Here is a 15,003-nt window from a genome sequence, read left to right as displayed (position 1 = left end):
CAACACCAGAGCAATAAAGCTCTCATTCCTGATGAGGGCTAGAAAAATCCTAAGGAAATTATCAAATTTAGAAACAATTTAGTTCATGAGATATTTTTGAAAAAAGGAGATTTGTTTGGGAAAAAAAAAAAAAATGAAATGAAAAAAACATTATGGAAAGCTTCCTCCTTCTTAACACACAATTTTCAGTGACAGTGAGGGAGGTTACTGTCCAACAATCGAATGCTTCCAAAACATGCAAAAATTCAAGTATTTATAGTTTTGTAACCAGCTTTCAAGTCCTTCTACAGTCTAATGATTCTGAAAAATATAAATAAATAGATCAAAAAGTACAGAAATCAGTTTGAAAAATGATAATCTATGGAACATGGAAAGTATTTCAGCCAACTTCTAATTTTGGATTCCATAAAAATAAAAAGTAAAAACCATTCAAAATATCCCTCTGAAGAGATACTTAAGATTCTGGCTTAATCAAATATCAAGCCAAATATTATTCATAAAATTAAATAAATACTAACATGATAAGTTGCCTTACTTAATTTTTTCTTGTGATGTACACTACCTGCAGAGATAGATGTCTGAGTGTGATTGGAATTAAAAGAGAAACCGTGAGGTGACGAAAAGGCTCAGTTCAGTCTGCTTCATTAACGCAGCCTGAAGCTTCATTAAGATGCTTTGTTTTCTTACAGTCACAGGAATACATTTAGCAAGGAATTCATAATTTAAGGTAAAAAAAAAAAAGGAAAGAAAAGAAAGGTGGTTTTCTTGAAATGTGAGGGAAGTAAAGCATTTCTACCTGAATTCTTATTAGTAGGGCTTTGTTTTGGGTTCGTTTGTTTGTATGCTGAAGAATGTATCTCATGGAACACATTTGTAGGCTGATAGAATCACTTCTCCTTCCCACTGAGAACTTGAGAAGTGAGTATTTTCCTTCTGAAAACTACGCCAGTTGCTTACAAGTCATATTAAGATGCTTTTAGCAGAGTGTCTAGCTCCCTTTAATGTAATTAATGGCTATATATATATATATAGAAGAGCCACTTCTCAAGAAATCTGGGATGAAAACAGATGGAATAGTAAGATCATATAGATAATATTTTATGGTAAGACATCTACCTTGCATTATTACTGGCTTTATTTTTGCTGTAGTTATGAAAAGAAAGATCAAAGTTGTCAGAATAACTCAAAAATGTGGTAAAATTCATCTGCCTTATTAGATTACACCTTGCAATTGCTTCCTTGGGGCATGGAAGAAGGAAATCTTTCAGCATTTTCTATGGTTCTCTTTTTGTAGTAGAGAGTACAATCTGTTTTACTTTCGAAAAAAAAAAATTCACCTTCTCATTTAAAATGGAATATTTCTAGGTTAATATAACAAATGATGTCTGTATTATTTCTTAACGAATGTGATTAATCTACCTGTCAATACTGGAAGAAGGAAAATAAAATAGTTTGGTTATCAAATATAAACGTACTTTAGATAGACATTAATCCTAAGTGCTGTTTTTTTTGTTTTGTTTGGTTGGGTTTTTTTGTTTGTTTTGTTTTTTGTTTTTTGTTTTGTGTGTGTGTGTGTAGTCTGCTGCTGTAACTTCATTTCACCCAGAGATTCAAACATCTGTTTTAATCACTCAGCTGGTTTCACTCTTTTTTTGCAGCATTCCAGTCATTACATTTTAGACATCTCTGTTCCAGATGATCCCAGTACTTAAGTGTCTTACTGCTTATAGATGCAGTTGGAAGCTTATACTGACAGCATGCTTCTCACAGAACTTCATTTCCTTTAGTAGTGCACCTCACTAACTTTTATGCAAGGAAAAAAGTGCTTTATGACAGGGTTTTTTTGTTGATGTTGTTGGTTTTTTTCTTTTTTTTTTTTTCATCTAGTTCAATGATGCACTGGAATAATTTAACTATTGATAGCGGATTCTTTTCTTAACAACAGCAGCTGTCAAAATGGTCTGATCATGAACAACCAAAATCACAAATGAAAAAAATCACACTGGACATAAAGGGACATAAAGTCAATGCTCATATAGTTCTCTGTAGAACATCCACAGAAATAACCTAAAATGTCATGCTTAATCACATATGCTTTTTTTTGTTCTTCTACTTGAGAACAAGGACAAACAATGAACATGGAGATCCATAAAAGCCACCAAACTTGGGGTGTAAAGGTTATTTTGGATTTATTTTTTTTTAAATCTTTTTTTGATTATTATTTATTCTTTTTCTCAATTTTGTATTAGTTTTAAGCTTATGTAAATTTACATAACTTATGCATAGAAATGGTAAATGTTGGAAAGTGCTACTAAAAACGTTACCAGTGTCAAGACCATAAATCAATATTCTTACTCAGTCTTTTCAACTTATACCAGCTTTTTAGCATGTTTTCCCTTATGGATGTGTCACACCATGCATTCAGGTATGTAATTCAGATATACTAACCAGCAATGAGAGATATTTTACCCAGCCCATGTTACATAATCGAAACATGAGCAAGACCATAGAATCATAGACCGGTTTGGGTTGGAAGATACAACAGTCTGTCTGCAGAAAAATACTTATGTTTATTTACATCTTCTTCAACATGCATGTCTGTTGTCTGACAGACACCAACAGTCATAGTCTGGCTTAGACTCTTTTACATTCCATCCAGAGTCTTTGAGCAATGTTATATTTGGGGGAAATTATTCAATAACCATAAATATAAAGATAACCTTTCCATAATTATTTATGAATTTTGGATCCAGACACCCATGTTTACCATTTAGTTATTGTATATTTTCATTTATTAGTGGAAATATCCTGACAGTGAAATAAAAATGATTCTCAAAGCATTCTACTTAATCTCTGTTCATAGCATAGTGTATTAATGTGAAATCTTTTTCCACATATGCATAACCATTTCTCCTACTGTTGAAAGTTCTACTAATATTTAAGAAAACAGAAGTGCTTGAAAACATTTTGGAGAAATTTTGCCTACTCTATTCCAAAATTAGCATATTTAAACTCAAAAGCACAATTAAATGCTATTCTGAAATACACCTGGCTTGTAACAAATGTTACATTAAATTTTATTACAGTCAACATTTCAAAAAAGGAACCATTGCTTTGAAGAGTACTTGGAGTTCCTCAACTTATTGTTCATTCTCTCCAAACAAATTCAACCCATAAAAAAATAGATTTTAAAATCAATGGCAAAGTGCGTAAGCATAAAAAAAAAAAAAAGTCTGTTTTTATTTAATTTCTTCAGTTTTCAAAAAAGATCATAAAATCTTTCAATCAATTAGATTAAAAAATGCCTTCAAGATTAACCATATAAAAAATCTCAAATAAGACGTTCAATAACATATTACTTTGGTTTAAAAATGCTTCTCTAGGTGCTGTATAATACTGAGAAACCTCCATTCAGACCTTGCTTGGGTCCCAGCACATGAAAGACATAGAGCTGTTGGAGTCGATCCAGAGAACACCACAAAGATATCAGAGCGCTCTAGAGCTGGAGCAACTCTCCTACGACGAAAGACTGAGGGTGGTGGGCTTGTTCAGCCTGGAGAAGAGAAGGCTCTGCTGAGACATCAATGCAGCCTTCCAGTAATTAAATGGTGTTTAAAAACAGGAGGGAGGCTGACTTTTTACAAGGATAGATAGTGACAGGACAAGGGAAAACAGTTTTAAACTAAAAGAGAAGAAATTTAAGTTAGATGTTAGAAGGAAATTTTTTACTCACTGGACGGTGAGGCACTGGCACAGGCTGCTCAGAGAAGCTGTGGATGCCCCATCCCTGGAGGCACTCAAGACCAGATTGGATGGGGCCCTAGGCAGGCTGGTCCAGTCAGTGGCAACCTGCCCATGGCAAGGGGACTGGAACTTCATGATATTTAAGGTCCCTTCCAAGTTGGAGTACATTCAGAAAATATATGTATGTGTGCACTAAGCTACTACTTTTTTTCCTCTTCAAATAAACAATTAATTGTATGAGTGCACGAGCTATTATGATTATATCTAAAATACTCTGTGTGGAAATATGTTTTTATTTGCAGCCAAAATTTGAAACACTGTGAAAATAATTATTTGAATTACAAGACTACTGTATTAGCACATTAATTCGCTTTTCTTCCTCCTGAAAGTTGTCTGAAGAATAAGAAATCATTCTTAAAGAAGACAACTAAGACGTGAAATTTAGTGTAGAAGCTGTGTGATTTAGTATAATTTATGTGTTTTGTCTTGGGTTTCATATGACAAATGCAAAAGAGGTATTCATTAGTCCCATCTACAGACATCAAAACCAAAATCATCCTTTACTACAAGCTAAGATGAAACAATGGTGTAAATCGAACCTCACTGCCTAGTTTCCAGCCAAGTAATATTTTCTGTGTTTCAATAATCAGAAATGCATTTGTATTGTTATAGGTACTTACCTAAAACTTACTGGACCAAGCTGTTAAAACAAATGTGCTACAAAGTCTTTTTCTGACTTAAAACTGAGCACACTCACAGAAATTCAGAATTTAAATACAATGCACCCAAATCTGTTTTCTTATATCAAACAGACCTTTTTAAATCTCTGGTGTGTCTATAATATGTCATTATCTTATTACTCATTTATTCTGATTTAATACAAATAGCTGTGGAAATCAAGCCTTATCCAATTCTGTAAAACTGCTTACTTCAACTTTTAGTGTGGAAAATGTTTTTTTCTGCCACATAATTTTCACCATACAGTTTATCCATATGAATTAACAGACGTATTTTTTTAACACATATGGATCTATTTCTTTATTCTACAAGCAAGAGTGTCAGCTGAACCAGGAACATGTTAAACTTAAAAGTGGATACATGCTAATTTTTCCAACTGAATTAATTAAATTCAATACATGTACTTAAAAACATTATAAAAATCACCTGATAAAAGGGAAAAGAATTTGTGTAAATGAGTAAAGACTTTATTTTCTTATTTTATGATTTTTCCAAATCTTACAGATTTGCAGTTTTGAAGAGTGTTGTTGCTATTATTGCTCTTTCCTGCCTAACTCATTCTCTTCATCACTATCAGCTGACTACAAACTCACACAATATATATTTATCCCTGTCTTCCCATTAGAACAGAGAGAGGGAGAGTTAAATGATATGATTTGTATGGTCTCAGCATGACTGATACCAGGAAAGAACTGTGCCAACTGAAAAAGGAATAACACATAACCAAGCGAGCAATGTTGAACTTCTCATTAAAACATCAGGAAAAAGTTTTCCCTCTGAGACAATAATAAGTGCCTTAGGTGATTTCACATATGCTTCATTCACTCCTCCTATCTTATTTAAATTATATGTGTCAATCAGAGGGAATAGTAATTGTTTTCATTCTGTCCAGGCATTCTTCTTTATTATTTTGACAAATGTACATTGATCTCCTTGGACTTTTGAAACATAGCCGTTGCTATCAGATCTGTGGATTATAATGATTTATAGTGCTTCATGTAACAGGCTGGAGCATCAGAGAAGGGCACTAATGAGCATCACCAGAAACAGTCATTTAAAGTAAGGATATAGCAAGAAAATGCCAACATTATTATCTACAGTCACATTTAGTACCTTGTGTTGAAATGCAAGAAACCTACCATTTGAATCACATATTTTATTTTCTATGAGTCCCGAGACTCTGTTCGTAATTAGCACTTAGAACTACTAAATCTTTCGAGCAAAAATGTTGCAGTTTTACAAGTATTGCAAGACAAAAAATAAAGAGAGTACACTATTTGATTTGTAAATTCACCACTTACCTTCTCTGCCGACTGGGCCGTACCAAAAAAGATTGGAATAAAAGCTAACCAAATTATGCAGGTTGTGTACATAGTAAATCCAATGGGTTTTGCTTCATTGAAGGTCTCTGGAACCCCTCTTGTTTTAATAGCATAAACAGTACACGTGACCATCAAGAGAATACTGTATCCAAGGGAACAAATGAGAGACAGATCTGAAATGTCACATTTGAGAACTCCCCTAGCATTTTCTGGTTCAAGAGTCCTCTGCTCTCCATAATCTACTATGGTGTGTGGTGGATCAATGGCAAACCAGATGAAGACTCCAATAAGCTGCAAGGATATGAGACTGAAAGTGATCACCAGCTGGGAAGCTGGACTAATAAATTTGGGAGCTGTGACTGATTTCTTACCCTGTTCAAATATTCTGTGAATTCTGTTTGTTTTGGTAAGCAAGGCAGCATAGCTGAAACACATGCCAAGTCCTAGGAAGATCCTTCGAAATGAGCAGATCACTGTATCAGGAGTGGCAATCATTAAAAAAGTAATGGAATAACAGAGAAAAATCCCAGTCAAGAGCACATAACTGAGCTCCCGTCCAGAGGCCCTGACAATCGGAGTATCGTTGTACCGCACAAACGTCACGATGACAAAGGTGGTGGCAATTATACCAAGGATAGCTATGAAGACGGGCACAATGGCCCATGGGGAATGCCACTCCAGTTTGATTATGGGGATAAGCTGGCAATCTGTACGGTTGGCATTCGGTCTCTTATTGATGGGGCACAGTTCACAATTGAATTCATCCACCTGGTAGTGGTACCCTTCGCAGCGTTCACAGTGCCAGCAGCAGGGCACCCCCTTCACGGTTTTCTTTCTTTCCCCAGCTTTACAGGGTAGGCTGCAGACAGATGCCGGATGAGTGTGCTCTCTATTAGCCCACTGCATGTCTTCTACCTGCGGGTATAAAAAATTAATGAGCCTTCTATTTACTCCCATTTATAATATCCTAATCCTGGCCACACGTTCGTCATAAATCACTACATGCTGACAGTTCAAATGCAGTTTACCATAATAAGAAACCTGTTTCTTCCCCATGTATTGACTTTATGAAAGCGTTAAATGATTGTGTCCAATAAATCATTCATGCCACTGGCTTGATGAGTGTCATTAGTTTCTATTTACCTCTTTACTGCTGACCAAATTGACATCTGTAAGGATATTTATTGACTCACGGTTGCTTTAAAAGCAAAAAACCCTGTGCACAGCGCTTTAGAAGTTAATCATATGCAAATATAAGTACCACTAGTTCTCAATCATTTAATTACAAAATAAGACTACATGAGTTTCAAATAAGTTTTTGGCACAGTGAAGAAAAAGACCAAAATCTCCTTGCATCAGTTTTGTCAGAACAAAAAGTGTCAGAAATAAACATCAATATATAGGAAATATAAAGCCAGTCTTCCATGAAAGTTGGTATTTCACACTTTTTTACTTTCTGAGTTTGAAAATTCACAAAGGAGTTTTGTTTTCATTTCCAGAAGACAAAAATGAGTATATACTGCTTTCTGAATGATAATGGGAAAAGATGTCATGACTACACTTTAGTTCTCCTGATTTAAAAAATTCCAAGATTTTTTTTTGTAGTATAAAGCAGATGCACACAGTGCAGTTTTTCTTTGGAAGTCCCAAATTTCTCACTGCAGAGCATTAACAAAATAAATGTGCTTTTTTTTTCATGCTCTTGTCTATTCTTCATGCATACTCCCCACATAAAACCTGTATGGGAAATTAACAGATTTAAAGTGTCTCTGGCTTAAAATTATCACTCAAGTTAGTCCCAGCAACCCTTAGCCCACCCTTAGTAACAGTGTGTTCTGCAGGAGGTCACATCGAGTGATCCACAGCAGTTTGCAGAACAAATAATTTCTTATAGGCACCAGATTTGCTCTGCCATGCTCCCATTCTCCATCTTTTATTCCTTTGTTAGGTGGTAAGCACTCAAACATGAAGGACTCATCTTGTTCTTGTCTACTAAGTACTTAGCACTTTCATTCAATTTAGAGGTTTTATTTATAAGTGAAACAGCAGTAACAAAACTTCACGTGTCAGGAGTGTTTTCAGCTCCTTCTGGAGTAGGACAGAAAGGGAACAGCTTACCAAGAGGGATAATTTTGGCCTTAAAGGTTTATTTTTTCAGTCAGTTTTCAACAGATTTGAGAGAAAACCACAATGTAGCATGTCCAGCCTTCTTTTCTTTCCTCTGAGTACCATGTCACTGTACTACACAGGCTGAATACAAGAGAAGCATGCAAACTGGCTCTTTGTCTCCTTTGTCCCTTCTGCACAGTGCAGGACTTGACTGTCATATGACATGCAAAAGCGCGAACAAGTGACCACATGGTAATGAAGAGGAACATGCTAACATGGGCAACTCAGTGAAACCCTTGAGTCATTTAAGGGCATCTGCTGATTTGGGACTGGTTAATGATTAAACTGAGTAATGATTAAAGAAGACTGAGATGTCTTTCTGGGAAGTATCTTCTGTTTTCATTTCAGCCAGAAGCAATCCAGTTCACTGAAAAGCCATGCTACTTCTGGTAACTGCAGTAATTCCCAGTTATCCATAACATGCAGCACTCCTTGTCTGTATTCTTTGTCTACTTTTTTTTTTTTTCCCCCATGATATGAATTTAATAAAGAAAAATAGTCAAAGACTTTATTACAACAAAGCTCTTAAAGCTCTATCCATTTTTCCAGTTATCAAGTGTATGTATCAGCTTCTTGGGTTCTTGAATCTGTGCAGAATATTCACCCGTGTCATTATTTTTCTATCCATAGGTTACAGCAATAGTGAACCCACATCTTCTCTGAGATTAAATTTAGACAACATATGATAGTAGAAACTGATATACAAGAAAGAGGAGGATCATTAGAGACATTTTGGAACATACAGTCATGCACACTGTGTAATTTTCAGAACTGCTGAATACCTATAATTGTCATCAAATTCAAAAGGAGTTTCTGAATGCTTAGCCTCCTTAGAAAACCAGATTTTTTTAAGTAGACAGAAACACGTAGCAGTGCAATTTTCAAAATTGCCAAGGGGAAATTGTTCAGTTCAGTTAATTAATTTAAATGGGAGCCTATACACTTTATCTCTTTTTGAAAATCCTACTCTTTTTCAAAATGCAGTTTTTATCGTCTAAATGCTTTGGAAAACCTGCCCCAAAGTGATTTATAAATTCAAATACTGCAAAACTAACATCAGAATAGCTTAACTTTAGTCATACATTTTTAAACAGGATTCTCATGGAGGAATTAAAATGATAAGGAAGACAAGACCACACACACAAAAATGGAGTAAGAGAAGGTTTTTTTTGACATTAAAAGAAAATATGAGAAAGTCATGCAGCTTTTCAGCCCTTATTGATCAAAATTTCTTGGTCTTTAGCAGTCTTTACACTGCTCAGACCCTGCTAGGGCTGTGTGAGTCTCAGTTCTTTAAGTAGCCTTAGGTAAACTTGGAAGTTTTAGAAGATTTATTTTTGTAACTTTCATTTTCATGTGACATCTGCTAGCTGCTTTTCACTACAGCGTGACATATGACAAGACTAAATTCAGTGTAAAATACCTTTTTTAGATCAGATGGACTGGGTTGGCTGAATTTGTATTTATTACCATTTATATAATTAATTTAATAGTGATTATTATCAACTTCATTTTAGTAGCTGCACTGAATTTGCAGTGTCTGATAGATTGATGCGCTGTCACGGAATACTTCATGTTCCTCTATCACCAGATTTTGTTTTCAACAATTCCAATACTTACTACAGTAAAAATATCTGAAAGAATGTGACAGCATGTCTGTAAGGCACATATTCAATTTCTACAAAATACATCACAATACAGAAAGAGAATGGCTTCATTGGTATTTAAATAGACGTACAAATCATCCTTATGTGAGATATCTGCCTGATGGAGTGGCAATTTGCTTTAATTTGCAGCACTAAGGTTCACAGTTCACTAAACCATCAAAACACCAAGGAAATACAATTTCATATCAAAATTGAGTAAACACCTCTATCCTTCATGAGCATTACAAATACAATTTTCTCTAATATCTAATAACAAAGCTAAAAATTAATGATTCGAGAAATGGGATCAAACAAGATGAGATTTACATGCCACTGTACAAAAAGCATATTCACATTCCTGGCACCTATATTCCTCCAACAATTGAGGAGTTCATTCATCTAGCAATGCTCCAAGCAACTGAAGGAGACCGATCAAAATGCTGTTAATAGGTCTTATACAATTTCTTAACCATTTGAATATACAAGAACACTCTGTTTTTCATTCTTTACAATAATGGAAATAATTATCAATTACGTAATTCCCCAAGGGGTGATAATACAAAGCACTTCGATAAACTTCAGAGGATTTATATCAAGGACTTAGCTGGACAGTATTTTAATGTTTTGGATTATGTTGCACTATCAATTGCATGAATTTCCATTTTTGAAGTCTTATCTCAGAGCTAGAAATGTATCTAAATATGAAAAATATATGTTTATGAATATTATTCTAATGAATAGAATTATGCAAAATATGGACAGAGGAATGTAAACAGTGTATTCTGCAAGAAATATAGGAGCAAGCAAACATCTTATTTGACTACTTAGCAAAGATCTTCAGAAGCATAAAGGCTCTCACTTACAACTTCGTATGTTTTTTAAAACATATTCAGATTCTCAGTTATAAAAAATGACAAAGGTTTGAAACATCCCCTGCTGCTGTTACTAAGAGCGAGACTTACATCTGCCTCAAGTTTCTGGAAGTATTTCCCTTCTGACAAAAAGGTTCATCAGAGGAGCATAGCAATCGAATGAGTTAAGGCAATTTAGTCCAATATTTAGCTTTTCGAATTGTCTAATGCATCTACTCTCTGAATAGAAGTTCCAGTCTCTAATGTACCTTGTCCAATCAAGTCATCTGAACCATCGCACACCAAAATTAAACTGAAACTGGTTCAACTTAAGCAAATTCATTATGAGCCTAAACATAATGATCATTGCATTCAGTCTGCTAGACAGATTTTATCCCTCTAGAGAATAGCTGGGCATACTTACAGACTAAACTTACAAACTTTTAAGCAAGCACGTGTAGAATGGAAATAAATCAAGGACAAAAAATATACTTGAAAGAAAAACACTACAAAATGAACTAGAGTGAATTCAGATTGTCAACTGCAGTCTCAAATCACTATCATTAAGAAATTTTCTGTAATTTCTTAGAATTATTTACCTCAGTCACCACATACAGATGTTTTCCTAAAAACTGAGACTCTTTCCCTGGAATCCGAGGCACAGATATTCCTAAATATTTGTAAAGAACGTGGGATAGTTTCTTTGTTTTTAGCAAACACCAGTTGAAAATTAATGCAGTCAAATGTCAGACATGACTGAAGAAGAGTCTGAGAAGCCTGACTGTATACAAAGAGGGGAAAAGACTAGGAGGGAAGGTAAAATATACATTATTTGAAAGTAGTGCTGCAGAATGGTTGCACAGATTTGGTCTCTAATGTCATTCAAGTTGCGCCAGGGGAGGTTTAGTTTAGATATCGGGAAAAACTTTACAGAAAGAGTTATTAAGCACTGGAATAGGCTCCCCAGGGAGGTGGTTGAGGGTCAGGGTCAGGGTGGTTAGGGTTAGGGTTACCATTCCTGAATGTGTTTGAAGTCTGTTTGGATGTGGTGCTCAGGGAGATGATTTAGCGTGGTTGGACTTGGTGATCTTGAAGGTCTTTTCCAAACTCAGTGATTCTACGATTATATGATTTGCTTAGAGTATATATAGCTCTGTTACAATCTGACTTTCTTGGTGACCTTGGGCAAGTCATTTAACCTGCTTGAACCTCAGCTTTGCTCAGCTTTCCCCCAGTCTGGAAGGAAGCTGTCATGCAGACAAGAGCAGTGGAGGCACTTAAGTAAGTTTAAAATGCAGTAAAATCTTTACGTAGAGATATTTTATTTTCTGAATCTCAATGATGCCAGAGCATCACTTATCTCCATCTCTCAGGTCTAGAAGGGCTTTTGCCTGGCAAGTACTTATATTGGAATGCATGATTAAAACACTTTTTTTCTTTTAAAAGTGAGCAATATATTTCAAAGAATTTACACAAGAAACATTATAACTGTTCTGCTTCCTCAGCATGTCAATATCTTTCTTCTCCTGTCCAGCTTCCCGTAGCTACAGTCTCTATGTAAAAGAAAGTTTTTTAATATTCTGTCTGCACTGACAAGTTAGTCTCAGCTGAGGCAAAGCAAACAAATAAGTAAATAAAGGAGATAATATGTGCAAAGAGAAAATAATACAGAAAGATATCAAGTTTCTTGTGATCATAAACAGAAAAGGTTAAATATCAGTCTTGCTTTATCAGTGGAAGTATGTTCCACTGATAGCACACTCAGTGTGCTGAGACTTTAAGAAACAAGTCTTGCTAGTTAAATCATACAGTATTTACATGGGAGAGGATAATGTGAAAATCATAAACAAGGAATAATCACACTACTGTATTACAGTCTACAGAGAATAGTGTTTTACAGACTTTAAACCCCAGCCTTAAGATGCTAGTCTTTGCACACAGTTCAGGATCTGTTAGTGTTAAAGACTACTTTTCTCTAACTCTGATTTGGCTGGCATTTGTGGGCTACAGAAGTACTGACACTAAATGATGTGGGCAACCCTGTCCATGGCAGAGGGTTGGAACCAGATGATCTCTAAGGTCCCTTCCAACCCAAGCTATTTTACGATTCTAATAGACCGCTAATATAAAAGTAGGAGCTGGAATATATTCTCTTTGATTTGCTAGATCCAGACTTATTAGTGTGCACACAATGCAAGGAAAATCACTTTTTATTCTCAGGTGTTTTGGGAAGTAGACTGGCACAAACTGTAGCAATTAGCAGGTCATCACGTAAACAGCTACTGTTACTGCTCAGTTCAAATATTAGATGGAAATTTACTGCATCCCTGTAAGCACTTCTATTCAATACAAGCAATATATTTTTTTCTTTTGGAAACATGAATCTTAATTACTATTAAAACAACTGCCTCTGGAGATAAGCTCTTTATTTCCAAACAAGAGTATGTCCTCCCCCTCCTCCCAGTCATTTCCTTAATAGTTTTATGGCATAGAAATATCCTATTCAAGATGACATCAGCAGACTTCAGATTTTTTGAAAGTAATTTGCAAGTACTCATATGTATTTCAAAAACATATCATTATTATGAAGGGATCAGACTGCAAATCAGGTTTCTAAAGTTATTCTTTTTGCAGATCATTTTCAAATAGACACCTTCTATTGAATATCATTACTTAGAAAGCCTCATTGCCTTTACATAGGCTTGAATGCACTTGGGGAGATTTTAATGAGCATTTTGGTGCCCTATTCCTATGTAAGTTATGATGCATGCATGGGGACTGAAGTCATTATCTTCTACTAAAATCAGATCAAGCCATAACTACCCATAAATAAAGTATGTTTAAAAACTCTCAAATTAAAATAAAATAAACAAACAAACAAATAAAACCAACAAAGAAACAAACCCATAACTCTTATCATAGTCAGATTATTTTTTTTTAAAGGAAAAACACTACTTTGAAAGGAAACCCTCAATCTTCACCTTCATCCTTTTTCTGTCAAGCGATTTTATAAGTATTAGGTCTGCTTGAACCACAAGGTTTGGGAATATTCTTTTTCTTGTAGATCAAGCAGGAACAGCCTGTAACATATTTCAAAAATGTAGCACTTTGAGAAGATAAAAGGAGTTCAGCCCTGGCAAAGATTTCCTTAACATCATTTCCCATGTGTCCAGGGAATGTTTTTAGCTCTGCACGAAGTCCATGCTATCATTAGTTTAATGGAGTAGTTGCATTTATTGATAAAGCTTCTAATATCCATAACAAACTTGCTCCCTATCAAACCTATTGCTCTTACTTAAAGTTGCTTAAGTTACTGTTTGAGTCAGATCTGTCCAATCCAGTGCTTCAGAGCTATATTCCCATCAATTTGTAGATACCTTTCATTCTCAATGTTACTTGGATTCCCCCTCACTTCCACTCCTCAGAGATAAGAGAAAGAAGACAAGGGGTTAATCACAAATACCATCTGAATGTAAAAGGCTTTCATCTTTAGTTGCTGGCTAATTCACTGAAGGATCCCTATATTCTAATGAAAAAAAAGAGTCACCATAACATATTTTTAGTCACTGGGGGAATTCTGTCCCCAAACACTTTCATGATGGACTTTTTGATAGATACTATGTCCTGTACTAGAACTCATGCGGATTTAGACCAGTCCAATAACTTCAGTGAAGTTATGGCAACAAGGGCATATATTTATACATCTTTAATATTACTTAAATATTTCTTTCTTTTAAACTATAAGTTAGCCAAACATATTTTTTTTTCAAATATTTCTATTCAAGTACAAGCGTCAGCAAGACAGAAAGCACAAAGCTGACCACCCAAAGAATAACAGGAAACAGAGCTGGAAGGTCATGTGATCGTATGGTCCTCAAACTCCGATAAGCATTTCAGCAAAGTGAAGCACTTGAAATTTTTATCAAAGGTGCTCTCTCCTCAGCAGAACTGTAATACAATTCACTATGACAGAGGGACAGACAAGTCTGATTGAAATGTGGGGATCAAATTTATTTCCCCACTTCAAGAGAAGAATCACTAAACCATTCCTGAATTATTTGTCTAACTTTTTTTAAGGAAAATAGCTGCTAATGCGTGCAGCATCTTCTACCCTGAAGCACTGCAAAGTCCTAAATACTGAGATGTAGATTTTGACATTCCTCTAAGGTAGCTTGCACTATAATAGCTCATGCCACCTTTGTCAGCTCCATTTAGGGAACAGTCAGATCTTTCCATTCTACTCATTTTAGATTTCCAGTACTACATAAAAAAAGGAACTCACAAAGAGCTTTCAAACTTAGCTCCATCCAGGTAAAAAAATCACATGTAGAAAGTCTGAAAGTCTGAAAGTCTGAGCTATTTCAAAAACAGCAACAAACAGACTGTGATTTATACTAAGATTTTCAGCAGCAGGGGGAAAGCTCTCTGCCAAGCCTCTGCTGAAGCTAAGAATGAAGTGTCAATAACTGAATTGAAAATTCTGCAGAGAGACTTAGTGATCTGGCAGGCAAAAAACAAGCATGTGTGTTATGG

General features: G+C 35.2%; 1 protein-coding gene across 1 annotated transcript in view; it reads right to left on the bottom strand.

Annotated features, from left to right (window-relative positions):
• GRM8 (glutamate metabotropic receptor 8) overlaps nucleotides 1–15,003 on the bottom strand; it is a 346,291-nt gene that overhangs the window by 25,151 nt on the left and 306,137 nt on the right. Inside the window, exon 10 of the mRNA XM_085218365.1 lies at nucleotides 5,784–6,719. Coding sequence (XP_085074491.1) covers nucleotides 5,784–6,719 — 936 coding nt within the window. The remainder of the gene's footprint in view (nucleotides 1–5,783; nucleotides 6,720–15,003) is intronic.

This window comes from Meleagris gallopavo, chromosome 1 (genome assembly GCF_905368555.1).
Source record: "Meleagris gallopavo chromosome 1, MGAL_WU_HG_1.1, whole genome shotgun sequence".
NCBI classification, from domain to species: Eukaryota; Metazoa; Chordata; class Aves; order Galliformes; family Phasianidae; genus Meleagris; species Meleagris gallopavo.
Note: the sequence above shows the minus strand (reverse complement) of the source record. Positions and strands in the feature narration are given on the sequence as shown.